Below are 26,416 nucleotides of genomic sequence, written 5' to 3'. Positions count from 1 at the left end.
CAAATAATTAGGAAATCACTATCCAACAACCAAGCCCATGTGATTAGAATAAAAAAGGAAATGAATTACGTTTTGTGCTGTTTCAAAAACAATAATCAGTATATTTCGTTATAAAATAGGTAGTGATGCGTTTATAATACAATAACTCATCATAGTTACAAAAAATAGAAGAAATTTCAAAGTTCCAAAAAAAAAAATCATTTTCTTTCTGCTTTAAAAAGTCTTTGCACAATTTTCACAGGCTCATAATTTGAATACATTAACAGGGTGTCCCTAATCATAATAATAAAACATACTTTTATTTATTTCAATTCCCGTTTGAAAAAAGATACCTATGCTATGGTTGTTTACAAACAAATCCACAACACGTGCTATCTAAAATGCTCGACCAAACCAACTGCAACTGCATTATCGTGTTTCTTAATTGCAACAAAATCTCTAGATAAGTTTATCGCTTACAATTATTTTGGATACCATGCCCGATAACAAATAAATTTACATATCAAATTTTATTTTTATCGGGCATGGTCTCCAATCAAAATGTAAGCGATAAACTTAAATAATATTTTAGTGAATGTTTACATTGCACCTTATTGTATTCATCCGCCATTTCTTGATTAAGCAAATTTATACTAATGCAATGAGTTGTCAATAACCAGGGAGGCAAAGTTGGATTTTTTGTACACAATTTAGTTGAATAAAAGGAATGCAAATCTTGTAATACGTTTAATACTTCAAGGAACTTATTTTTTATGAGCATTAAAAAGGCGGTGCAGAGCATGAATTTTTGGACGATTGCCAATCCAGACGATCGCTAGAAGGCTGCCGAGCATTAGCTCGACGCCTTAAAAAGGGATCAATATAGAATAAAGTGCAAAAGGACAGGGTAGCCAATTCCTCCCCTCATATTGCTTCCTGTCGCCTGAAGCTTACAATCAAATACAAATCAATGGATGGAATTATTTTTACACCCAGCTTACCAGATACAGGTATTCATAAGAAGCAATATTATTTTGATGAATTTTTTTTATTGAATTTTGGTCATTAAAAAGTAGGCAAGACAATAACATAACAAAAAATTTTCATGTAGTAGGTTCTAAGTAAGATCAAAAGATTTAAAATAGACAATTTACTAAATGAAATATCAAAGATTAATTCAACAATTCCCAAATTGTCTATAAATAATAATAGGTCATTCCTTTTTGTTATCATACATGATCTTTGAAATAACTCTAAATTGTAAGTCTAATTAGAACCAGCCCAACAACAGGAAATCCGACTGATGATACAAATATTCATAAAGCAATATGACATAAAAACTGCTTCACTATAACTGCAGTACTACTTTTTTGCAGGATAAAGCAAATTACCCATAAAATGGTTAAATATGAACAGCAATTGTTTCATTTATGTCATTTATTTGATTATCAATTAAATATTTTATCATTTTGGGAAAGCAGTACCACAATTATTGTTAACAGGTTTAACAATTTTTAAATATACATCTTCAAAATCATAATGTCTGTGTTAAGCAAGATTGATTTCAATGTTTACATGGTTAAAAAAAAAAAAAAAAATACACAAGTCATGTTGTTTCCAAAATACTAGAATAAAAAACAATTCAAAACAAACAGAATAAGCACACACTATAGGTAGTGATTCATATTAATAAGAAAAGTTACCAAACTACAAAAAATTACAACATCCACCAAAAATTAAAAGTCAAGACAAAGTCCAATCTGTCTCCAGTTCTATATATTTCCATCTTTCCCATGGGTTTAGGCCATGAAGCCGCCATCAGGGGTGGTCTTGGCTCTGGTCTGGATGGCGTCCAACACCTGGCTGATGTTTCCCTCCTTCTGCTCCAACAGGTTCTGTAGCCATCCTCCCTCATTGTGGAATCCCATTCCGAGCATCTGCTGCAGGGCTTCTGCAATTCTTGGATCTACAAATCAAACATCATTCTTTTAACAATTCAATGGGCATGCATAAAAAAGGTTTTCAATCAAATATAGCTACATTTAATTCTACTGGAACATGTATACATGTAATGAACTGATAATTTTTTAGTTGATTGACTATATGCATGTCTATTATAAAATGACAGGAAAGAATTTCTAAATAATGCTTAAAAATTTCTTCCTCCTTTTGCATTAGTTGCACGGATACTCCCTATCATAAACCAGTGTATCTCTGAGTCAAAACATGTACAACATTTTTATCATTCAACATTCTCTTACTGACCTGTGGGGGGATAGATCAGCTGGGTGGGAGGGGGCTGTACTGGGGTAGGAGCAGGGGGAGATGGGGTTCTCCCAGATCCATTGCCATCCTCAAGGAGGGTCCAGGTTTCAAAGTCCTTGGTGACCTTTTCAGATGGGTTTGGGGCATTTTCTGCGCTTGTGGATGGTCCATCTGTCTGCAGCTTGTCGGCATTGTCGGTGGCCATTGGAGTAGCCTCCTCTGGGGTCTTCATCTGTTCAGTCTCCACTTTGTCAGACTCCATTTTCTCCTCCTGTTCTCCTTTGTTTCCACATTTTCCTTGTCCACACTTTCCACTTCTCTTTCCCTTGCATCCTCCACCCTGTCCCCAAGCTGGGCATCTACGTCCTCCATGTTCAACATCCACTTGAACATCAATTCCTGTTAAAAAAAATCATCAATAAGTTGAATCATCTGATGCTTATATGATAGAAAAATATATTTTTACAGTCATTTGCTCTTTACTAAATGAAAACACAAAAGCACATTTTTTAAAAACCATGCAGTATATACTAACCTAATGGATCAAGCATAGCAGCCACACTCTGGCCAACATTCTGCAGGAATTCCTCAGGATTGTAGGCACCCTCTCCACTGGTGTCATTTGACCCTTGATCTTCAGCGTTCCTTTGGCCACTCCTGGGACAGCCAGCATTATCTCTGTTCTGCTGTCTCCTTGCCATTCTCTCCATCCAACGGAAAAAGTGGGGAGGGGCACACTAAAAAACCCAGAGCCAACACTTATGCATGTATTTCTATTAATCAATTTCCATTTTATAGTATTAAGTTCAAGATACCTTAAGCTTTTTAACACCTTCTACCCAAATAACAATGTAAGTACTTACTGGGGGTTGTCCTTGGCCACATGGTCCACGTGGCCCAGGGGGACACTGGGGTCTTGGGGGCCAGGAGAAGGGGAATCCATATCCAGGGTGAACAGGTGTGTCATACATCATGAAGTTATGTTCCGAGTGGATTCCCTTGGACTCGCAGCTCTGACACAGGTCATAATCTGGGCACTCAGTACACTTGTACCGTCTTCCGATCACTTTACCCTCGCATCCATCGCAGATGATTCCAGGATGCTCCTGCATGGGAGTATTTCCCGCTGGTTTGTCACCACTTGACTGAGATGCTATAAATAAAGAATTTCCACATTAAAATATAATTGAGGAAATCGCTCTGCTGGCAGATGTATCCTTAATAACAATATATACTTTACTAGTATAGAAAATATAAGGCTTTTCTAAATTCCTCTTTCAAATTTTCAGCAAAACACTTATTCGTGTTAATATTCCATATATATGTTTACTTACTTGGTTTAACAAAAACTCTGAAAAGTCCATTGTCCACGAATCCCAAAGCCTCAAGCAACTCCTCTCCAGTTGAGAAGGCAATAAGATCACCATCCTCATCTAACAAAGAAAAAAAAACTTATACAACAACTTTCAAACAGATGTCAACATTTAGAACAACAGACAAAACACAATACATATAAATTTGATGAGGAATTGGTCATTGGTGCCTAGAAATAAATAATTTTACTGAAATTTGTATTCATTTGTATGAGATTTTCAATGCAGAAATTCATAAAAACATGAAGTAAAATTTATTAAAGGCTAAATATGATTTACGACGTGAGAACATGGTCATTACAATTAAAACACAATTTCGTGTATGTATTAAAGAATACCTTTCCAAAACAAATTAAAGTTGCCTCGAGCCAGTCCTGGGAAGATATCAGCGATCTTCTTCTGCAGGTAGTCAAAACTTGCGGATACATCTTGAGGCACTGTGAAGCGTCGAATTTCGGCCTTCTCATTCCCTCCTTTCACCAAAAATGCTTTCACAGTAAGTGACATCTTGGATCTCGTACTTTTCGAAATAAATTAGTTGACAACTAATGTACTTTTCGGGAAAATATTCGTTTGTCTTGTAGCTTCCTTCCTTCTATCTCAAAAATGGCCAATAATGGTTGCAAATGGCTTAGTCTGGCTTTTATAGGACCTGTCAAATTCACAACATCATGGTCATGTGACTTTGCATAACCAAAACAGATGTCGTCATGTCATGTCTATTTTTAGATCCGCTAGAAAGTTCCTATGCATATCAGCATGATGCATGTCATTAGGAAACCCGTTTCCGCTACCGCTTTTCAAATATTGATAAAATGTTGTATTCGGATAAATTGAAAAATCTCGCCTCACATTGTTCTGAAACTGACAAATGCATTTAATTTCAATTTATATAGCTCACCTAAAAAGGAATTTTCGTTACTTTTTTCCAAACTAAAATTTGTGAGATCGTCCCCTGAACCACCGCTCAGGAATCTATAGATTATAATAATAATAATACATATATTGATACAAACATATTTTTTTAAAACTTAGCGTTCCCCAAAAGCCATATTTGAAAAAAAAATACTTTTTAAATCTTTCGTCGAAATGATACATGATACTTTATGACTTATAATTATTTTTGTACCATGGCCCATGGAAGTAAAATAAGAACAATATTACATGATACTCAAGGGGGGGGGGGGGGGGGTAGGAAGTTGGAGGGGAGGAGTCGGAGGACAGATGATGACATTCTTTAGAAGTAAATGGAGGTTATAACTTGTTTGTGAGATTTTTATATAAGCAAGTATTGATCAAATTCCAAGCACAACCCTTGTGGGTGAGGTAGTTGGGATGAGAGAAAACTGAAAAAAGGGAAGGGTGATGTCAAATTTACATTAAACTGCATAGGAAAGGTTATGATTTGAGAATTTGGCATCGAAGAAAGCTTAATAATTTATAAACCGCTTTTCTTGTGCAATCAAAAGGAACCAAACTGAGAGGGGGATGGGGGGGGGGGGAGGGGGTATCCAGTAAATTCCAGTCTGTGTCCGTGGTGGTGGTGGTGGTGAGTCACAATGTTTTAGAATGATACTTTACAGGTTACTAGCGGGGTGTCTAAATTACAGAAAAAATGGAGGTTTGTGAATTAAATCTTTAAGAAAGGAATATTATTACTTTTTACGAAAGTATCTACTATGTTTACTCATACTTTAGCAAACAGATGACGCGAACTTCGCCGAGGACGTACTACAAGTGTATATATACATGTGTAATTCTTAAGGTCAAATTTTTATCGTGTTTTAAAAATCAAAGTAATTCTTAACTGTAAATGATACTAATCACATGTGTTTTTTAATATAAAAAAAGTATAAAAAGGGGGGAATATAGAAACCTAATATCCAAGTTTTGGGTTTCCTTATTTAGGCGCGGTTAGCAATAAAAATAAAGTGTGAAAATTTTCAGTTCAGATCATGATATATAATATATATAAATATCTATTGCCTTAATTAAATAATGACGGAAGTGTGTAGTTATTATTAAGGGTAACAAGTGCCCGTGCCATGAAATACTACATATGTAGTCCTATTCAATGTTTTCAGACAAGAGTAAATTCAAGCACGAAGAATGCGAGAGTGGGGTGTGCATTTTTTGGTAATTTATCTATTCCTTCGAAATCTGTTCACCTCTTTTTTAATTTAGGAACTCTTTTCGCTTGCTAAAAAAATGGAAACCCCATGAAGTCAAATTGAAATTGATTTTAAAATCATAACTTCGCGATAAACGTCAACAATATGGAATCAGGATTTTGCTGAAAAATGCAATACATGTTACAATTTATCTATACATGTACTATCATAAAACACCAATCCTGAAATTTCTCACAGATGAAAATGAGCAATTCAGGCCCTTGGCTAACAAAGATGCGAAACAATTTCACTCAATGTGAATTTTATTCATGTACTAATTGATACTATATATCCCCCTCTGTAGTCACTTTGTAATTCCCAAGACGTCTGTGTTTAGCTTAGAAAAAAGCCACAACTGATCTAAATTAGCCTATTATTCTTTTGTATTTTTAATTTCTTGATGATGACGAAGATGATGATGATGATGATGATGATGATGATGATGAAATGTCCACAGGGCGGGTTAATGTAAGCAAGATTAAAATAAGGGCAGCTCTGGGTTTCTAAATAGCAGCCGATATAAAAAGAGATATCTTTCTATACAGCATACATTCCGATTATATATATATATATATATTTTAAATTTCCTTTTAATCTAATCTCTATTAATAAACTTTAAAACACGGATTCATGCAGTGAAATTTGCATATAAAAAGGAAACAATATAACAATATCTTTTATTGATGAAATTTTGTTCATAGAAACGGTTCACTTTTATTGGTTTCATGACATCAGTGTAATGGCGTGTTGGTCCGTGAAAGCTCATTTGCTGGGGGATGACGGGAAGACATCAGAAATCAGGCGGGTCTCGGTCCCAGTCAGCGCCACCTATAACCAGCTGTATGATAAGACAAAGACCGTGTTCCCCGATCTCCACAACGAAGAAATCAGTCTATCTTGGAAAGGTATAAAAAAAACTACTTAACATTATAGGCATTGTTTGTATAATTGCGTGAATCAAAACGCAGATATTGGGACAGTTGAATTATAACGTGATCAATTGATTAAATCCAACATTTATCCCTATTTACATGTAATTAATGACGTTTTGATACTACAGCCTTCTTAATGGTGAGCAACTGCATGTAGAGAAAAATCGAAAATTATCCAATATAAATTTAAAATTATACAATACAAATCGAATTTATACACAAATAAAAAATTATATAATACAAAAATTATGAAAATTGTAGAATACAAATAAAAAATTATACAAATGGAAAAGACTGAATATTGCAATGTTTGACATGCCATAGTTTTGAATCCCCAACAATTCGCAACTAAACTGTTTGATAAGCGGTGGCGGATCCAAAGTATCTTTAGAATATAGAGAGAGCATTTGAATTACGATTTGTATCGTAAAAAATATTTCTTTTCTTGCTGACACGCAATCCTTCCCCTCTCGTAAATTTAGCAAGTTCTCCCATTTTGAATTGTTCAATCATCGATGTTTAGGGTTTTGAGTGTATTTTTAAAGTCTTGTGAGAGCTCACACTGTTTTTAGTTTTTAAACGGGTATTAATGAAAAAGTCCACAAATAAGAATTTCATAATCAATGCATATTTGTGTCCCTGATTTTATGAATAAAAAATCATTGATATGGGTTGGGTTTCCTAAGATCCCCTTCAGAAAATTTTCAAGAACATAAACTGGTATATTAATTACAAATATATATTTTAAAAGAATGTTAGGATATTAGAGATGTTGAACGCGTGAAAAAATAAAATAAAAACACCACAGAAAAGCACATTCATTTAATTTTCTCGATTGGTTTTATTCTTTTACTTTATGCTATTCTCTTTGTATACATCGTCGGATACCCAGTAAGAAATATACAACATTACTTATAATTATTAAGAAGAAAGTTTACCATGTGTTTTATAAAAGAAAAAAAAACCCGAAAGAATTTCACATGTAACCCTTGGTTGTTTTGCTAGTTTTTTAATTGTCAATTCAAGTTTTAAAAAATACTGACAATCACATAGAACAGGAAAAGACTTAATCCTAGAAACTTTAAGGCTAATATAAATCAAATATAGATTTATAATGAAACATGATATCCAAGCTCTATTTGGGAATATTAAACAGGAAATTCTTGGTCACGAAATGATCATAAATATGCTATTCTGGTACATGTATATTCAAATCCTGGATCATATAGAAAATTCTATTTTAATCTTGGTGTCAATAATGTCAATTTTCCCCATATACATGTAACCCCCCTTCCTCTATGACACTAAAAATATTTACAGTTTACAGCAACAATGCAACATAACATGAACCAGTAGTTTACGTAAACCTGTCATTTACTTTATCGCTGAAGTTTACACTGTAATCCGTCCCTGATATATATATGTACAACAATTAGTAATTTTACTAACATGTGGACATAACCTGACATTTACTTAATCGCTGAAAGTTTACACTGTAAACCGTCCCTGATATATATACAACAATGAGTAATTTTACTAACATGTGGACATAACCTGACATTTACTTTATCGCTGAAAGTTTACACTGTAAACCGTCCCTGATATATATACAACAATTAGTAATCTTGCTAATATTCCATTGAGATTTTAAAGCAATTTAATTTCATCCTTGCGAGTTTACAGCAATGGCACTGCCACCCGACAGATTACAGCATGACAGCACCATGAGAGTTTACATATACAACCTTACATATACTTCGTTCTTGAGATTTTAAAGCGATCACTTAAAATAAACACACTAAAAATGTCCATGTAAACGTTGCTAAAATATACGAGTTTACAAAATTTGACAAGGTTTGACGAGTATCCTTACCTTTGTCAATACTTCTTTGACTTTTAAAAAAATATATGTGATGAAATTTCAGACACCCATGCAGAAAAAGGCACACAGTTTTAAAAATAATTTCCTTTAAAATAATTAAATCAGAACTAAATTATTAAATTATTAATGTTCTTAATTTTTTATCAGATGGAGATGGCGACTTGGTTTCATTTTCCTCGGATGCAGAAATGTTGGAGTTTACTAGGACTGCAGAGGACGAATTTCTGAGAATTTTTATCAAAGGTGAAAACCAAAACCTTCAGGAGTACTGTATTGTGTGTTGCATACAATTTAGTTTTTCTTCCTTAAATATATGACTGTCTTTCTTTAGTTCGCGCACCGAAATCAAACAAATCAACCCCAAAGACCCCGACCGGAGCGGAGTGGGTGGTCAATCCTTGGATAGAGAAGATGTCGGATTTGGACTCTGAAGAATTCTCACAGAGTGTCCTCGCTGGAATGAGAACTGTCTTTCAGTACATAGCTGGTGCAGGTACACAGCTTCACAATCTTTAATTTCGAGGTTTATAAAGCTTAAACTTCTCCAAGTTATGCTGCTATAGTCTGTCCCAAGAAACTTTTGCCACATATTTTCTTAAATTATTCAATATTTATAAATACCTCTTGGTTCAGACGATGTTCACTCGATAATATGAAAAAATCCCAAGATTTCCCCTTTGAAACGCCCCCTCTAGCTTGTCAGGTTTCAATACAGCTAAAAATAAAAAGTTTACGGGGATTTTCCATTGCTAAAGAGATAAAGGTACCCGGATGATAACGCAGAAAAAACTGTGCGAGGTATTCCGAGTTACTTCCGAATGGGCAAAAGATGTCAGCATTCCCCATTATAAATCTCGGTAGGAAATCTGTTTTTGATCCTGTGAATTTTTACGAGGGAAAATGATGTGTGAATGAAGTTATCCCTTTCATCGATATCAATTGCACTTCTTTCACAGGTATGTGTATTTTTATTAAAAATCTCCCAAATGTGCAACATAAATATCATGGGACAGACTATAATATCGTATATGATAGGTAGAAACATTTAGATTTATTCCTTAAATAGACTTTCCGTATGCCATATTGCCGATAATCTGAATTTTGCCACTCGAAGTTTACAGTATGGCAGCAATCGCGTCTTGCGTTTCATTACATCCGATAATGTTCATTTAATAATTATGACAGACCGAGACAAAACATTAAATATATAATTTTAGATTTCAAAGATGTTACAATTCACGATTACTACATGTTTTCACTTTTAGAAACGTTTCATGACAAGGACAGAAAAATTGTGGACAAAAGTGACGTCACGAATAAAGAAGAAAGAGAACCGTCTGTTTGTAACAATGCAGACCATTTACATCGTGATGTCACGGAAGTCAGAGGAACTCGTGACACCGAAAATCAGGAAGCTGATGACGTAGAGAAGGGTGACATAGAAACAGATGACGTAGAGAGGGATGAAATAGAAACAGATGACGTAGTGAAGGATGACATAGAAAAAGATGACGTAGTAAACGATGGCATAAAAACAGATGACGTAGAGACAGGCCACGACTCAAGCGAAGCGCCCCATCCACTGGAGGATGTTTCTGAATCTCCGAGTATAACTGTTTTACCATGCAAATTTGTATAAAAGCAAAGGCAAATGATGGTACAATAAAGCATTTGGTAAACATTAATTCATGTTTTCAGATAAGATTGAGGAAGCACTTGAGAAGTTGCTAGCAATGGGGTTCCACAACGAAGAAGGTTGGCTCTATCGTCTCATTGAGGAGAAAGAGGGTCGTATTGACGAAGTCCTGGAGAGCATTCTTCCTGATGAGAATCGGGCTGGTAAATAAAACCTTTGTTTCTTTTAATCCTAGGTATATAATCCTACGGATACACAATGTACCTGTAATACTTTTCATTTTAGAAAGGAAAAAAATATATGTACAAAGGAATAGTACACCTTTAATATACATATGCATCATACAAATACATGTCATTCTGCTTGGAATACGTAATTCAGTTACTTGGCAGGTTTTTATTTTTAATTATAGGGAGAAGAAACAGAAACAGAATTATATGTTTTTTCTGTTTCCGCCTTATTTCTGCCGAAGTCTGCTATCAATGTACTACTTGTAATCAAATTATCTGTCAGAACTGTAAGGGAACATATGGATGGCTGTCCATAGTGCACGAATTGATGTTGAAACCCACTTCTGCAATTGCCCAAAAGGTACTTGTTTATTTGCTGTGGGTCTAGGTTCCATTTGAGAAATCCACTTTTACCAAGGCGTCTTCAATGGCGAGGGGTTTCTATAAAAATTCTTACCATCCCCGTACCTTTCGCACCAAAGACGTCGCTTTTTGGAATTGGGTCTTCAAAAACGCTGCCAGTGACAACGGAGCACTTGCTACTTGATGGTGCTAATTCAGTTCTATGGAATGTCTCGCATGTACACGTTATAAACACTTACCCCTTCCATTTCATTCTGAGTCCTCTCATAACTTTCTTGTTCCTGCAGATGGTTGTTTTAGCCGTGGTATTTCCATGAGGAAATGGCCAAAAAATGTCATTTTTAATTTTTATCACAACATAGCGTTGATATGAACGCGATCATGCAAATTCAGTCACAATACATATACCTTGAGAATTTTTTTTCTATGTGTAGCAAATTAAGATAATATATTTTTAGTTTCTAATATGTAAACCAAAAATGCTTTGTTTCTTTAAAAAAATTTAAATCGGTTGGTGTAAAATTTTTTCAGCAATGTTCGTTACCCTTATAATACCGCATGAACTGCGCCAAACAATTTCTCTCTGAATCTCTCTTGGATTTCTATAGCATTCAATTATTCATTATTTATCATTAAATGCAATATTTTATCCTCATGCATGTTCCATATATAGAAATGAGAGCAAGACTAGTGTACAATTAAAAAAAAACGTTGGATGCCTAATTTCGCATTTAAATTTGATTTTTAATACAAATCGATTTTAAAAGCTTCCCAGGTGGTTTGATGACAGAAACACTGAAGAAGATTGGACAAAACCTTCATATATGTGGACAAACCTTCAAAAGCTCTTTTACGGTATTATTTTGCATTCTTTCCAATCCTGATCACTCCGTCATTGAAATTCTGATGAAACAAGTTTTCATCTCATATCGGTTAAAAAGCTTAAATGATTTTTTAAAACCGCGTTGCTTTAATCTATAGACAATAGCTCGGAAGCAAAATAATAAGACATTATCGTAATGATATTCTCCTTCCATTTTCAACTGTAAGCTGATGACATTTTGCGTGACATCTCTGTTTGATATAGATTGATCCAATTGATCGAGCATTTTTATCCGATATACTCTTTTCGTCTCGTTTGGCATATAACGCACTCCCCCCCCCCCCTCGCCCCCCACCCCCCATTTTTTAAAATCTCAATTAATTTCATTTTTAAAATAATATTTTTCTGGTGTTCGAAGGAATCTATGGTGCACAAAGCAGCAGTTACCAAAAACACGAGGCTTCCAAACCAAAGTCACGTGACCCTGTCAACAGAGCAAGCCCTTATCCATCATGCAAAAACAATCGGACCAAGTCGCATCCAGAAACTGGTGGGAAACCGGACATTGAAACAGACGGTCCTGTTACCAGGGATGATTCTCCGAAAAATGGTGAATCCTGGACATTGGTTGAGGACGACACCTCATTGGCCGAGACAAAAGCTGACCAAAATCTCGAAGAGGGTGGCAGTACCCAGGGAGGTGGGGCAGAGAGAAAATCACATAATGCTCGTCCAACAATACCACCGATTGGTAAATATTGTCATGTCTCTATACTAACGTCTGTCCATTCAAGATATGGAAATCTACCGTCATCAAACGTTCTTGATATAACTTTGCCAAATGAAAATGGTTTTAGTTCTATCGAGTGTCAGTAAATACAAAAATTAGGACAGGATTAGTTATATTTATATATTGAATTATTATTGTAATGGACAAATGTACATGTATGTCTGTGATTTGATCGAGGACGTTCTGTATATATGTGGTTTGACTGTCTGGGTGTTGTTAAGTTTGTGACTGTTACGGAAATTATTATTTGCATGCAGACGGAGGATTCAAATAAACCTGCGTATATCTAATTATACATCACGTAATCAAGGAAGTTTTTTTTTCTTGTGGTTTGATTATATTTTTCTATATTTTAGATCCAAAAATTGCCAGTGCTCTGGCGGAAATGATGTCAATGGGTTTCCAAAATGACGACGGATGGTTACTATGCCTTCTGCAAGAAAATAATGGCAACATCGAGAAAGTCTTGGACATCATACAAGGCAGTGATGGGAAAATCTACTCAAAATAAACAGTTTCAGTTGTTTTCTTCAAGTTGGGCGTACCAATTAATTTTAACCAACCATATAAAACATGTACATAATCATATGCATGTACTTTGAATAGAACGTTCAGTGCTGTCACAGAAGATTTATTTTATTATAGCCACAAAAATGCTAGTTTGTCAATATTATTTTTAAAATCAAATTATGCATTGTAAGTAAAATGTGCATTGAATATATTCTCTTAGTAGTTCTGGAGATGGTGATATACCTTTATAGTATATGTACAGGACTTCACTCTCGGTGATATACCTTAATAGTTTATGTACAGGACTTCACTCTCAGAAAGCAGGGTGAAAAGACGTTTGCCAAGGACCTGCGTCTTGTACATTTGATCCATATATGAATATTTAAATATGTTTATACATGTACCCCCTTTTTTATGACAATTGTCATTACATATTTAGTTTGTTTAATCTAATTTTGTTTATGTTTAAATTGTCTTGACATTTTTATACGTAACCGAAATTCCATTAAAATTTGTGTTTTTAATTATTGGTATTTCTTTATTTTTGTTGTCATCATGGAAAATGAAATAAAATTCTCTTGCTGTATGAGAATGTTGTTAATGTTTATTTCACCCCTGTCACAAAATTTCTAATTAATTATTCATCACCCGCAACCCATACCACTCTTGAATATTACTGAATAAATTATCACTAAACATCAGCAAAATTTACAAAATCCATTTATCGGCATTATTTTGAAATACAGTTTGTACGGTGCAGGTGGGCATTTACACTTAAATTAGCCCTACAATTTTTTTTTTTAATTCCATGCCAATCGTAAAAAAGTGGAAATTTCATAACTACTTATAACCTAAATTCCGTACCAACGTGATTGACAGACATGTATTAAAAATTAAGTGATGTAATTTTTATATATTAACTGGTGCGGGCTGATTGTGTTTGGATTAATGAGGTTTCATTGTATTATTTCAATGTCAGATGTGGGTTCCGACTGTAAAATGTACATGTGTTCAATTTAATTTTTGAATTTTTTTTCTCAGTTCTTTTGTTTTCAAAAGTTAGATTTAAAAAGTTCTCTATAGAAAGTTTAGTTATGGCATTTTATAGACATGCGCATGATTCAATTGAGGACTGCAAAAGTTGCCGCTGTTCGTAGGCTGCCAGTTGGTAAAATTCAGAATTATTTTTTTTTAATTGTATTTTTTCAGTGTTCATAGTCTTCAATGTAACAGGAAATTTAAATTTGATAACCATTTATGTTTCAAACAATGTAATTTCTAGAATATGGCAAATAAAATTTCATCAGGATGTAAGAAATAGTACTCAGAAGATAGTATTCGTAGCCTTTTTATGAACTATATAATATATACTACTATATATATTATACATAGCAGTAGTTTATTGGCGTATACATTACATACATTGCCATAGCATACATTTCATAGTACTTTACAATAATTGTGGGTACAGGTGGGAGGCAGGTTATATAAATATATATAAAGTATATGATGGATGAAAAAATTTCCAAAATTAAAGACAAACAAAGCAGTAGTTACATGTATATAAACTTAATTTACGCTTATTCACGTCTGATGGTAAAGTTAAATTGTCCCTCTTATTAAAAGATTCGTACACATATATTTACCCATTTTTTTTTAACGTGAATATAGAATCAGAATTGAATAAATCAATAATTTTTGCCATAATTGGTCGTACATATAGAAGAATTTCCTTGTATATAATTTCCTTAACTCTCCGCTAGCCAATATTGAACCGTACGAGACATCAAAATGAATTATTTTAATTTCACATGGTAGACTGTATAGTAGTGCTTTCTAAAAATGTACAATATATATAGAATATTCTAAAATTTTGACGCATTCTACAGCAGCTAGAGTGTTGGTGATCTGACGTTTTTCTGGCTTTTTTTTTAATGATTTTGAATCGTAAAAAAAAGCCAGGAACCTCAGATATTCCGGCTGAAGACAGATCATTAGTGGTTTAAAGAAGGGGAGAATTCATATTATACATGTATTGTACGATCACAGATATAGAACACAACAAATCAACACCCAAACCACAGTATACACTACCATTTTATATACAGTAACTTAAGTAAGACGATTCAATTCGTGCATGTACCTTGCGTGAATGTCACATGTCAAGTACATGCAAGGCGTATTAGCACATGGTTAGGAATTCTATAATAAAGAATGTTTACCATTGTTTACTATGATCAGGGACGTACATACTACTAGTATATACGTCCCTGCTATGATGATAAATAGTAGTATCAAGTTCTAACATGATTTAAATAATTGTGTACCTTCATTTATATGCATTACACATTCTTTCTGAATTAATATCGAACGAACATTTTCCAACAACATCTGATTTGTCAGTTTAGGTGTGTTTATACCGTTAATCTCTTTAACTTCCGGTGTTACTGTGAATAAATTATGCAAATTATGAAAACATGTGCGTGACGTAAAATCACCCCATCTCACGCGTTGTTTTCATTGGTTGTCGATCTATGGTGATACCGTACCTCAAACAGTTCATTTTAACATGGAGAACGTGGAAGGCTGGACGATTCCAGCCGGGGACAATTTAGTTGACCATGGAAGTGATTTTTTAACTGCAAATGATCTAAATAGTGTAGCTCTCGATGATATCGATGGTAAGTCTTCAAATTGTGTAATGATGTATCATGTCTGTGTCAGCTGTCATCCCAAACACACTGTATTCTGCAATTCTGCATCTGTTGGTCTTTGATGAGACTTGGTTTATGTATACAATATTTATAGACCAAGTTTATGTCTTTCCACGATGTAATTGTACATGTATATACATTTTGTTTTCTATCATTGCATTTACACAGGGTTTGAGATGAAGGGGGACGGAGGGGGTGAATTGTGCTCTATTTATATCGATAAAGATTACTGTGATAGATATTGTATAAAACGACTGTTGTTATTTGCTATGCATTGTGCATTTTAACATAAGATCCTTTTATCTTTTCTAGATATTGTACAGTATATGCTGTCTGACACAAACACCTCTAAAAATGACCTGTTTGATGGACAGCTAAACCTCTTGAAGCCTGAGACGGAAAGTTTCATTGATCCTGTGCCTCTGCAAGAACAAGTGAAACATGAACCATCATTTGACGATCAATTCAGTTCAAACAATAGTTCAGCTGTGTTGTTGAACGATGCAAATTTCAGTAGTGACAGTAGTTTCACAGGTTTGGAAGGTGTGGACTTGCTAGAGACAGTAGGTGGGGATGCCCTAAAGTCTCCTTTGGTGAACATATCTCATTTCAACAGTGCTCAACAGCTGCAACATGCAGCCTTGAAACTTCAAAAGCAAGCACAACTCGTTCAACAACAGAAACAGTTGCTGCAACTTCAACAGCAGCAGCAACAAAAGCAGCAACAAGCCCAGCTGTTGCAGCATCAACTGAGATTAATCTTGCAACAAGCTGCACAGAAGCCAGCACCAGTTGTTGCACAACCTCAGCCACAAGTTCAGCAACAGCAAGTTAGCTTACAGCAGTTGCAACAGGTATGACTTAGTTTATTTACAGTGTGACACTTGTGTAACATGAATTGTGGATGAGAGTTATCTCTCTTTGAACATATTGTATGTAGTTCCATTTTGTTTTAGCTGTTGCTGCAGTCTCAATCATTGAACCAGCCTGTTATATCATCTTTATCTGCTACTACATCATCACCAGCAGCACAGGCTTCAAGCATTGTGAAAACACAGAATGTCACCACCCAGTCACAAGTGGCTTCCTCATCACCGACCATTGTTACCCTGTCCTCTCTCTCTCCATCCACCCTGACCACCCAACAAAATGTCACTACCACCATTCCTCAGGTCCAAACTGTTGTAACAAGTATTCCAATTCAGGTGGTGGACAGCGAAAAGGTCCCCATCAATCGACTGAACAACCCCAACAAAGTACCCAAGAAAGGGGAGAAGAGGACATCACATAATGCCATAGAAAAACGCTATCGCTTGAGCATTAATGACAAAATCACAGAACTGAAAGACTTGGTAGCAGGCACAGAAGCAAAGGTGAGAACTAAAATAATTATTTAGTTCATGGAAAGTTCTATGAAAATGCATTGAAATTCAGGATGATTCTCAGAGGTGTTTTCTTGAGTACTTTAAGTGCATTTTGATATTTTTCAGTTGAACAAATCTGCCATCTTGAAGAAGGCTATTGACTACATCAAATTTTTGGTGAATACTAACAACAGACTAAAGCAGGAAAACATGGCACTAAAACTGGCAGCATCAAAACATTGTAGTAAGTAGTTTGAAACAACAACATTTGTATTTAAATAAGTTTATTATCAATGCCATACTTTCAAGTATCTGACAGAATATCTATTACTTTCTATCCAGACATTGAAGACTTGTTAAAACAAATGCCACTCACTCCCCCAACCTCAGAGAAAGGATCTCCTCTCCATGTCACTCAGTTCAATAGTGACGGAGAATCGCCGCCTGGAAGCCCCATGTATGAATCTGGTAGGTAGAAACTTTTTGTATAGAGGTCCATTGAAACAGCAAGTTTGAAATTAATTACCAGTTGTAATTCTATGTCAAATTCTAAAAATGATGTTTAACAATTTCAGATTCCCAATCGGATTCAAGCCTATCTGGAGGAAATGTTATGCAGACCATGAGAGATCAAACTAGGATGGCTCTATGCATATTCATGTTTGCAGTGTTAGCTTTCAACCCCTTTGGGGCCCTGATTGGGTCTAATGCTGACTCTGAAAACTTTCTGGGACAGCATGCAGGCAGAACATTGAAAAATGTCAATGGTAAGCATGTTACCAGGTAAAAAGATGAAAAGGAGTAACATGAAATAGTTATATTTTGCTTATATTGTGTAAGCAATGTGGAGTAATCAGTAGTTGAATCCATTTTATTGAAATTGTAGAAGGACAGACAAATAGTTGGATGGACTGGATGTTTCCTACTCTGTTGATGTGGGTTCTGAATGGTGTGATATGTGTCGGTGTGTTGTTACGTCTGCTGGTATTTGGAGAACCAGTGGTGAAGAAAAACACAGAAGCAGCAGTTTCCTTCTATAGACACAAGACACAGGCCGATGCTCACTTGGAAAAGGTAGGAAACACAGTTATATAAAGCTGAACTATGAAAATAGATTTAATATTATAATACGTTTAATTATTGACAATTGTGGTTTTTTATAGGGAAATTTCTCATGGGCTACTGACCAGCTAAGAAAATGTCTAGCAAGTCTTGGAAGGCCCTTGCCCACTTCAAAACTGGAACTGGTTTCTGGATTGTCTTGGAACTTTCTGAGACAACTGCTGCACAGACTAGTTGGAAAGTGGATGTTCAACAAGCCTTCTGCTGTTAGCAGCAAAGATGATGTCAACTCCTCAGCCAAAAACGCTGCTCTTGTTTATCACAAACTAAACCAGCTGCATTTAGCAGGTAATTGACTATTTATGATCTTGCTTTTTAACTTGGTAACGTCCCAATTTAAGACATTGATTTAGATGATTATAAAAATCTATCTATTTTAAGGTCATGTGCCTGGTAGCTCATGGTGGGGAGTGAATCTTTCTTTGTGTGCCATCAACATGGCTGAGGCTGCAGGGGATGCACTACCACTTACCCAATTGGCTGAGATTTATGCTACTTGTGCAATAAGAATCCAGATCAGTTTACCATGGAAACTAAAATACCTTTCGGTAAGCTATCACTGCTACCAAGTATGATTACCGTAGTGAATAATGCTTTTTAATGAAGATTTTTCAAATGTTTTAGCAGTTTTAGCAGATATAAATAGTTATAAGGTATGAAAATTTTATCTCTTTTAGAAGTTCTTGCTAAGTCGGGCAAGAAAAGCCTGTTTGACAAGTGGGGATAGACTGCCTCCCAGCATCCAGTGGCTTTCTCACCCAGAAGGCTACAGGTTTTTCGTACGAGGAAAATGGACTCTTGGTGGCAAGAATAGCCTCTTCACCACTCTTGGATGTGAAGGTACTAATTAAATTTCTCTGTCTTTGTTAACAGTATTTTCTTTTTAAAAATGTAAAAAAAAAAAAATCCATAGTATTGACGTTTCTCTTTTGATCTCTGCAGCTGATCCTCTAGAGCATGTGGCTCAGATGTTCAGAGAATACATGTTGGAGAAGTCCTTGTTTTCATTGGTAAATCCTGCTAAGAACAAGGAAGGACCTTCACAGTCAGCAGAGGTCTTGCTGTATACACAGCTCCTAACAGACAGTGCCACATCCACCACTAAATCTGTCAGTCTACCAGGAGGGGGAATTAGCACCACTAAAGGTTCGTTGCAGCATGAATGAATATATATATATATATATATATAACACAGTACATTATAATTTGCGTTTAAATGCAGTAAAGGAAAATTGCTTTGTATTGCTGACATATGTACTTCTTAATATGTTATAGGTGGTGATGAGTTGGGACAATGGTGGTCAGCCATTATTACTGTTGCCATCAATTGGTTGGCTGGAGATGAGGAAAATGCAGAGGCTCAGTATCCTATGTGTGACTCCTTCCCTCAGAAACTTCAGCAGTCTGAGTGAGTAGTAACATTGGTCTTATTTTTTCGATTTTTTAAGCTCAAGATCTGAATTGATTTTTGAGAACTTTAAAATTGGCAATGTTAAAAAATATTTGTAGAAAAATGTATTTGGAGTTTTGTAAGATGTGTTTGTTTTGAGTCATTTCTAATCTAAATTTGGAAAAGGGAGGCAATCAAAATTTGGAAAAGAGTTGCCTTTCTCATATTATTATACATCTGAATCATTCTGACATTTCTATTCCAGTGATCCTTTGCCAAAAGCCGTTCTAGTTGCCTATCGCGCAAGGAGAAACTTGTTGTCAAATACTCACGGATCTACTCACTGCATCAGACAGTGCGACAGGGCAGGTCGTCTGCTGAGAGAGAGTCTGAAGCTCTCCTATGCCAAACAAAATGAACAAATTGTACAGGTAGGTTTATATACACACAGTAAGCAGATTTATTTCTTGTAGATATATACAGAAGAAGGAAAAGGAAGATAACCATTGCCATAGTGCATTGTAGTTGCATTGCATTTCAACTAAGTGTGCAATGCTTCTGCAAAGCAAATATGGAGCTGGTTGTTATCATCAGGAGGAAGAATCAAGATGTTTGCTTTTGTTTTATGACCATTTTTTTGTGAACTCTATCAAAATTAAAAAAAAAAATTTGCTAATGTAATGCAATAAAAGCATTTGTATCTTCTTAGCTCCTACAGCTTATGGTTTGTGATTGGCTGCTGACAACAAGAACAGAATTGTGGGAGAAGAACAGTAAAGATGAGAACACAACAGCTTCACAGACAGAAATGATAGCATTCCAACAGGACTTAAACAGTCTGAGGAAACTAGCTCAAGCTCATAAAAACATTTTATCAAAGGTATTTTTAACCTGCATTCATTAGTTCAAAATATTAATTATCAAGAAATGACAGTTTTAATGTTCCTATTTATTGTGATGGAGCTTGTAAAGTAATAATCATAAATTTCTTTATGACAGGTGTTCTTGCATGAAGCCACAGCAAGAATGATGGCAGGTGCTAGTCCAGCTAGAACTCAACAGCTATTGGACAGAAGCATACGCAGGAGGCATACAAGCAAAACTGATAAAGGTAACCAGGAATTAAGACTGAATTTAATATTCCTCTTTACATGTATTGCCAAATGAATATAAAAATCCTAAAAATTGGTACCGGTATTTCTTGATTGTTAAATTTGGTTTTGTAGATGGTTCAGAGCACTCGGAAAGTGACAGAGACCAGGCCAAAGCCTTGCTAATGGCTGGTAAACATTTACCAGAAAACATGCTGCCATGTAATGAGGATAGAATAGCCCTGATATCTGAGGCCAGCAAAATGTACGAGTCCCTGGGAGACAAGAAATCCCTACAGAACTGTCGTCAAATGATTATGCAGTTCGAGGACAAAGTGTCGGCACAGACTGTCCTTTGTTAGTGAATGATAACTGTGATACCTTCATTTTTCATTGGAGTGAAAGAATAATTTATTTTGTGAACATCATTTTTGTTGTGGGCCTTTTTTTTGTATGGAGCTTGTGTAAATATGCATCATGATCATGAAATTCATCAAGTACTATTGTATTAAAAAATACATTCATGTCTTTAATTCTATTGTATTCTGTTTTCAATGCTTCAAAGTTGAAGCTAGTTTGCACCAACTTTGCTGCTGAATAAGAATTTATCGGAAAGGAAATGGAGATGTAATATTTTAACGGTAAGTGGTGATTGTCCAGCCTACTGAGATGGTTATGATCCATGGAAATTGAAGGGGGTTCGTAAATTAAGGGAAAGTTTTTAAAAGCAGCTGTTTATACGTGTATGAAGTAAATTAAGGAATAAACTTTAACGACCTTGGTGAGATGCTGTACCTGGTTTCAGAAAGTCACTGGTAAGGGAGGTTCAATTTAACACGTAGAGGAATTCGCTGGGGGATTTCAGGAAAATAAAGTCGCTGCACATATTGTATCATTGTGCTCTCTCCCTCTCAACTTGCTTAACATGTTTATTTAAAAACGGAGTCTGAAAATAAAATTCCATTAAAATGTCGAAGTTGTGAAGAACAGTTCCAAGGACAAAATGCACCGTACAGTACCGATCAAACCCAACCTAACAGAAACTAAACCGTGGGTTTACTGCGGGTTTACTCCAGGTTTACTAGAGTGGACCCAAAGTTAACCCAGAGCACAGGGGCCAGACGCTTTACTGTGTATTCGTAATATACAAGGGACAGGAATTACAGGCAATAGGATGGTAAGCTAAACGACGGGTGTGTTTCACACTTCAGTGCATACAGTTGACCTCGAATACAATTTCCAAATAAACCAAAAGTAAACCCGGGGTTAAGTTACGGTTTACTCTAGTGTTAGGTTGGGTCTGATCGGTACTGTACATGTATATTTATAGTGCGGTAAAGGATAACGAAACCATTTTCACAGAGGATATCGGCACTCGGTGACGCTTCCTAAAAAGAATACAATTTTTATTGGTTATTACATGTAATTGAAATAAACTTACACGCACATGTCAAAAGTGCAATAACAAAAGCAAGTATACAAAACAAAGGGCCCATGGCCACATCGATCACTTTCAGAACAACCGTTCTTCTATCTCATTTTTAGGTCACCTGAGCTAATCATTAGGATTTATTTAAAATTTGTTGATATTTTTCAAAAATCTTCTTCTCAAATACCATTATGCCAGAAAAGCTGCATAAACTTGTGGGGAAGCATCCTAAGATAGAGTAGAATCAAATTTGTTCAAATCATGGTCCAGGTTTGAAATTTGCTTCACTGGTCTGAGAAGAAGTCGAAAGTGAAAAGTTTGACAGACGGATGGACAGACCGACGGTGAGCTAACAAGAGGAAAATTTCACACTGTACATTCGGAACGGTGTTATAATATTTTTTGACCTTACCAGTGCTTGTATGAGCACTGTTTTAATATTTCAACGTCCGTGGTCAAGTTATACGTAAAAAAAAGAAAAAAGAACTGTGTTTTCTACAAGCGTTTACATGACCGAGATCGCTGACAGACGGCGCCAACTTGAAATCCTGAAAAGAAAACCCGTTCCTATCTAAATGATGCTGAAACAGGTAAGGTTGTGGCCTTTTGTATTTCTGTAGCAGTCGCTGTAACCGTTTAAACACAGTCCCACCTAAACTTATCAGCTGATTACCTGGGAATAAAATATACAATGTTTAGAGGCGTCAGATTTCCTTTGCAGGTGTGAGCAGATACTGCAGGTTCATTGTTTTCAGTATTGTTGAGGATGTACCAGTGTACATTTCTGTACACAAAAATCTGGTAATTGGTGATAATATTACATGATATTATATCCACACGCAATGGAGCTGTATTTTAGGCCTAGCTGTGAATAAGCACAGGCACTCATGTTTACCCCCGTAAAACCCCATACAAATATCACATTCACAGACTTGTCATGATATACAATATGTGACCCCCATGCACCCCCTCCTCATACTATAACAGGAATATATATATGGATTACCCCATATCCAAGAAATTCAACTTGTTAAAGCTGCTTGGTCCAATTTTTTTGTTATTATAGTGTCAAATAATTTTCCATACAAACCACATTTATCTTAGAAAGTCATGGACTTTCTCCTATTTACACCAGCAGAATCAGTCTTCTTTCAAAGTTAGAAATTATATTTAAAGTAATTAAATAAAAATAATTCCTCTGTGGGCAAATGAAAAAAAAAAACCAAATGCATCATGGGATGTTTAGAAAAGGGAAAACTACTGCAATATCTATTATTACATAGGCGTCGGAACCGGGGGGGCTAGGGGGGGCTTAGCCCCCCCACTTTTTTTGCAAATATAGGCATAATCATTGATGAATGAATCAATCGATTATTTAATTTTTAAATTTTTAAATTTCACCACCAATCCGGAAAAAAGTAATATATGCACAGAAGCATTTTAAAACTACCAGGTACTTTTAAATTTCTATCATGAATGCACCTACGTCATTCGTCATAGCTATCGTAGTCTGAATGTCACTTTGGCTTTTCAAATTATCCGAATAGGCTGTGTTCACATATTATCATTAGCAATCGCCATTTATATAACAGAATTGGTTTAACCTTATAACTTGCTGGTTTTTGATGATCTTCAATCATTTAAATTTTGAGAGATACTAATCTTAAAAGGGGTTTACAATGGATTACCATTCCAGACTGAGAGTAACATTTTTTGAGAAAATACTTAATGAGTCCCAGAATGCATCGACGAAAGGGTGGGCAGCACTGAAATTTTTAGTCATGCTAAAAAGGAAAAGCATAGAGGCTGTATCTTTACCATCCGTATCTGAGAGCGGTTTTGAAGGCGAGCTCATTAAAGACGACCAATCTTCGACTTTGTATCCTTTTGACGCTCCAAAAGGTCTTGCTCCAGTAAAAGTGTATGGTGATGGGAATTGTTTTTATCGATCAATTTCCCTTTCATTATTTGGATGTGAAAATCACCATGTTGAAATGCGAGTTAGAACTTTATTTGAACTGGTTCACAATGAGAAATGGTATTCAAACGCTGAGGTTTTAGGTAAAATGTCGGAAAGTGCATTCTTGATGCCATATTTTTACGAGTCATCACTTTCAAATGAAAGCAGGGTTACTGATAATGCCACCAAATCTCTCCAGAATGAAATTCTTAAAACTGCTAAGTTAGGCGAGTATTCATCATTGCTACACATCTACGCTGTTTGCAATGCAATTTGTAGGCCCATCCGAGGCATTTTCCCAGATGTTATAAATGCTGCTATCAGCAGAGACTGTCATAATCAGCTAATAAAACCAATTAAGGACTACGATGTGTCTTTGAATGACATATGTGTGATGTGGACTCATACATCTAATTTGGTACGACAGGGCTGGTCTTCTAACCACTTTGTTCTTTGTGTTGACACGGATGTTCTTGCTAGGGGTTCAAGAAATTCTAGCTGCTCTAATTTTGAAAGCGGCCGTGAAGCTGAGCAGATGCCAAACGAAAACCCTTCTACGTCAGGAATGGGTGATGGAGATCAAAATGATAAGAAGTCAAAACTTGAAGATAATGGTAGTCCAAGGAATACTTCAGCGTCCAAAAAGCAAAAACTAGACACTGATAAAAAAGAAAACTTAGAACATTCTGCCAAATGGCCTGCAAACAAATCTGAACTTGAAGAAAGTCAAGGTATTACTTCAATGCCCAAAAGGCAAAAACTTGACAAGGATCCAGACGGAATAGAAAATGTGGAACAGCCACAGAGGTGGCCTACACCCGATATAACAGAGTCACCTTTTCAACCCACACATTTCAAATTTCCTGTATCAAGTTTTGGGAGTCAGAAAAGGTCTTTCCAGGAATCTTGGTATAATAAATGGAAATGGCTTCACTATGATGTGTCCTTGAATGCAGCATTTTGTTTCTGTTGCATTAAAGCTTATAAGGGTGGCATGCTGTCCAGTCACAATAAGGAGAAGGCATTTTTGTCAACAGGGTTCGGTAATTGGAAGAAAGCCACAATGCGATTTGAAGAACATGCCAACAGCAAATGTCATAAAGAAGCAGTTGAGAGATCGTATACACTTCCAAAAGTATTAAGGGATGTTGGTGAATCTCTCAGTGAACAACATTCGGAACAGAAAAAAAACAACAGAGATTGTTTCCTGAAGATACTTGGGAGTTTAAGATTTCTAGCCAAACAAAATATTCCAATCAGGGGGAAACAGGAAAGCACTTCCAATTTTTCCGAATTAATTAAAATGCAGACAGAAAGTAATCCTGATATGCAATCATGGATTCAGAAAAAAACTGACAAATATGTTTCAGTACAAGTTCAAAACGACGCACTTAAATTAATGGCCAATCAAGTTCTTAGAAATGTTATGAAAGATTTAGAGAGAGTCAAGTTTCTAACCCTTATGGCTGATGAGACTACTGACATTTCTAATAGAGAACAACTCGTTATTTGTCTCCGATACATTGATGATCAGTTTGTGCCACACGAAATTTTTGTTGGCTTTTACACGGTCGACGACATTAAAGCTGATACAATCGTTTCTGCAATCACTGATACCTTGACCAGGTTCAATATTCCTTTCAATAAATTACGGGGTCAGTGTTATGATATGGCTGCCTCAATGGCAGGGTCGAAAAATGGAGTTGCAAAGCAAATTTTAGAGAAAGAGGGCAGAGCTCTTTATACACATTGTTATGGTCATGCTTTAAACTTGGCATGCTCTGATGCTGTTAAATCATCTACAGTTTTGAGAGATGCTCTTGATGTAACCCGTGAAATAACAAAATTGATCAAGGAGTCGCCAAGAAGAGAAGCGATTTTTAGAAACTTGAAAGAATCTCAGAATTTAGAGACTTCCTCACCTGGAATTAGAGTGTTGTGTCCAACAAGGTGGACAGTTAAAGCAGATGCTCTTCATAGTGTAATACTGAACTACAAAGTATTATTAGGCGTATGGGAGGAATCAATGGAGTATGTAAAAGTTTCAGAAATGAAATGCAGAATAAGAGGGGTTATGACCTATATGAACAAATTTGATTTCCTCTTCGGTTGTTTGTTGGGTGAACAGTTGCTCCGTCACAGCGATATTCTCAGCAAAGCCCTTCAGACAAAATCTTTGTCTGCTGCAGAAGGTCAGAAAATGGCTCTCAGCACGGTGAAAACTTTGGAGTCTCTCAGAACAGATGAAGTCTTTCTCTTATTCTATGAGGAAGCCAAAACGAAAGCTGCAGATTTTGATATTGATGGTCCCTGCATGCCTCGTCAAAGACGACCTCCGAGAAAAATTGACGAAGGATCTCTGTTTCACCACGACACTTGCGAAGATTTGTAC

The 26,416-nt window shown here is 35.7% G+C and overlaps 4 protein-coding genes across 6 annotated transcripts in view; 3 read left to right on the top strand and 1 right to left on the bottom strand.

Moving 5' to 3' along the window:
- Positions 1 to 1,006: 1,006 nt before the first annotated feature.
- Positions 1,007 to 4,263, bottom strand: LOC105345634 (sequestosome-1). The gene is made up of 6 exons (XM_034445732.2): positions 3,956 to 4,263; positions 3,579 to 3,677; positions 3,108 to 3,397; positions 2,780 to 2,981; positions 2,245 to 2,643; positions 1,007 to 1,945 (listed from the first exon to the last, which is right to left on the bottom strand). Exons 1-6 carry the CDS (start codon positions 4,122 to 4,124, stop codon positions 1,779 to 1,781), a joined length of 1,326 nt encoding a protein of 441 aa, XP_034301623.1. The 5' UTR covers positions 4,125 to 4,263; the 3' UTR covers positions 1,007 to 1,778.
- Positions 4,264 to 6,461: 2,198 nt separating this feature from the next.
- Positions 6,462 to 13,546, top strand: LOC105345618 (uncharacterized). Its single transcript, XM_011453814.4, has 9 exons — positions 6,462 to 6,693; positions 8,750 to 8,845; positions 8,934 to 9,095; positions 9,868 to 10,209; positions 10,301 to 10,441; positions 10,651 to 10,829; positions 11,599 to 11,686; positions 12,073 to 12,405; positions 12,801 to 13,546. The coding sequence occupies exons 1-9, from the start codon at positions 6,528 to 6,530 to the stop codon at positions 12,953 to 12,955; spliced, it is 1,662 nt and encodes a 553-aa protein (XP_011452116.3). The 5' UTR covers positions 6,462 to 6,527; the 3' UTR covers positions 12,956 to 13,546.
- A 1,928-nt stretch (positions 13,547 to 15,474) lies between these two features.
- Positions 15,475 to 21,168, top strand: LOC105345607 (sterol regulatory element-binding protein 1). The gene is made up of 16 exons (XM_011453804.4): positions 15,475 to 15,635; positions 15,981 to 16,522; positions 16,625 to 17,041; positions 17,159 to 17,276; positions 17,375 to 17,500; positions 17,608 to 17,799; positions 17,919 to 18,106; positions 18,196 to 18,442; positions 18,536 to 18,702; positions 18,832 to 18,994; positions 19,097 to 19,300; positions 19,430 to 19,562; positions 19,810 to 19,975; positions 20,254 to 20,424; positions 20,544 to 20,655; positions 20,771 to 21,168. Exons 1-16 carry the CDS (start codon positions 15,524 to 15,526, stop codon positions 20,995 to 20,997), a joined length of 3,285 nt encoding a protein of 1,094 aa, XP_011452106.3. The 5' UTR covers positions 15,475 to 15,523; the 3' UTR covers positions 20,998 to 21,168.
- A 1,366-nt stretch (positions 21,169 to 22,534) lies between these two features.
- LOC105345573 (CAP-Gly domain-containing linker protein 1) overlaps positions 22,535 to 26,416 on the top strand; it is a 41,427-nt gene continuing 37,545 nt past the window's right edge. For 2 of the 3 annotated variants that reach the window (XM_066075841.1, XM_066075838.1), the window contains exon 1: positions 22,535 to 22,654. In XM_066075841.1, the coding sequence (XP_065931913.1) occupies positions 22,640 to 22,654 (15 nt within the window). In that variant the 5' untranslated portion in view covers positions 22,535 to 22,639. The remainder of the gene's footprint in view (positions 22,655 to 26,416) is intronic. The other variant, XM_066075842.1, reaches the window with a different exon arrangement.

The sequence above is a fragment of the Magallana gigas genome, chromosome 2, assembly GCF_963853765.1.
Source record: "Magallana gigas chromosome 2, xbMagGiga1.1, whole genome shotgun sequence".
Lineage (NCBI taxonomy): Eukaryota > Metazoa > Mollusca > Bivalvia > Ostreida > Ostreidae > Magallana > Magallana gigas.
Note: the sequence above shows the minus strand (reverse complement) of the source record. Positions and strands in the feature narration are given on the sequence as shown.

Coding starts and splice junctions, on each gene's coding strand:
- LOC105345634 (XM_034445732.2), bottom strand. CDS start 4,124: ATGTCACTTACTGTGAAAGCATTTTTGGTGAAAGGAGGGAATGAGAAG. Junction 2,982..3,107: donor GTGGCCAAGGACAACCCCCA/GTAAGTACTTAC, acceptor TGGGTTTTTTAG/TGTGCCCCTCCCCACTTTTT. Junction 2,644..2,779: donor TGCTATGCTTGATCCATTAG/GTTAGTATATAC, acceptor TTTTTTTAACAG/GAATTGATGTTCAAGTGGAT.
- LOC105345618 (XM_011453814.4), top strand. CDS start 6,528: ATGGCGTGTTGGTCCGTGAAAGCTCATTTGCTGGGGGATGACGGGAAG. Junction 10,442..10,650: donor TCCTGATGAGAATCGGGCTG/GTAAATAAAACC, acceptor TTTTAATTATAG/GGAGAAGAAACAGAAACAGA. Junction 10,830..11,598: donor CTTCTGCAATTGCCCAAAAG/GTACTTGTTTAT, acceptor CGATTTTAAAAG/CTTCCCAGGTGGTTTGATGA.
- LOC105345607 (XM_011453804.4), top strand. CDS start 15,524: ATGGAGAACGTGGAAGGCTGGACGATTCCAGCCGGGGACAATTTAGTT. Junction 18,107..18,195: donor CCGATGCTCACTTGGAAAAG/GTAGGAAACACA, acceptor GGTTTTTTATAG/GGAAATTTCTCATGGGCTAC. Junction 19,301..19,429: donor GGGAATTAGCACCACTAAAG/GTTCGTTGCAGC, acceptor AATATGTTATAG/GTGGTGATGAGTTGGGACAA.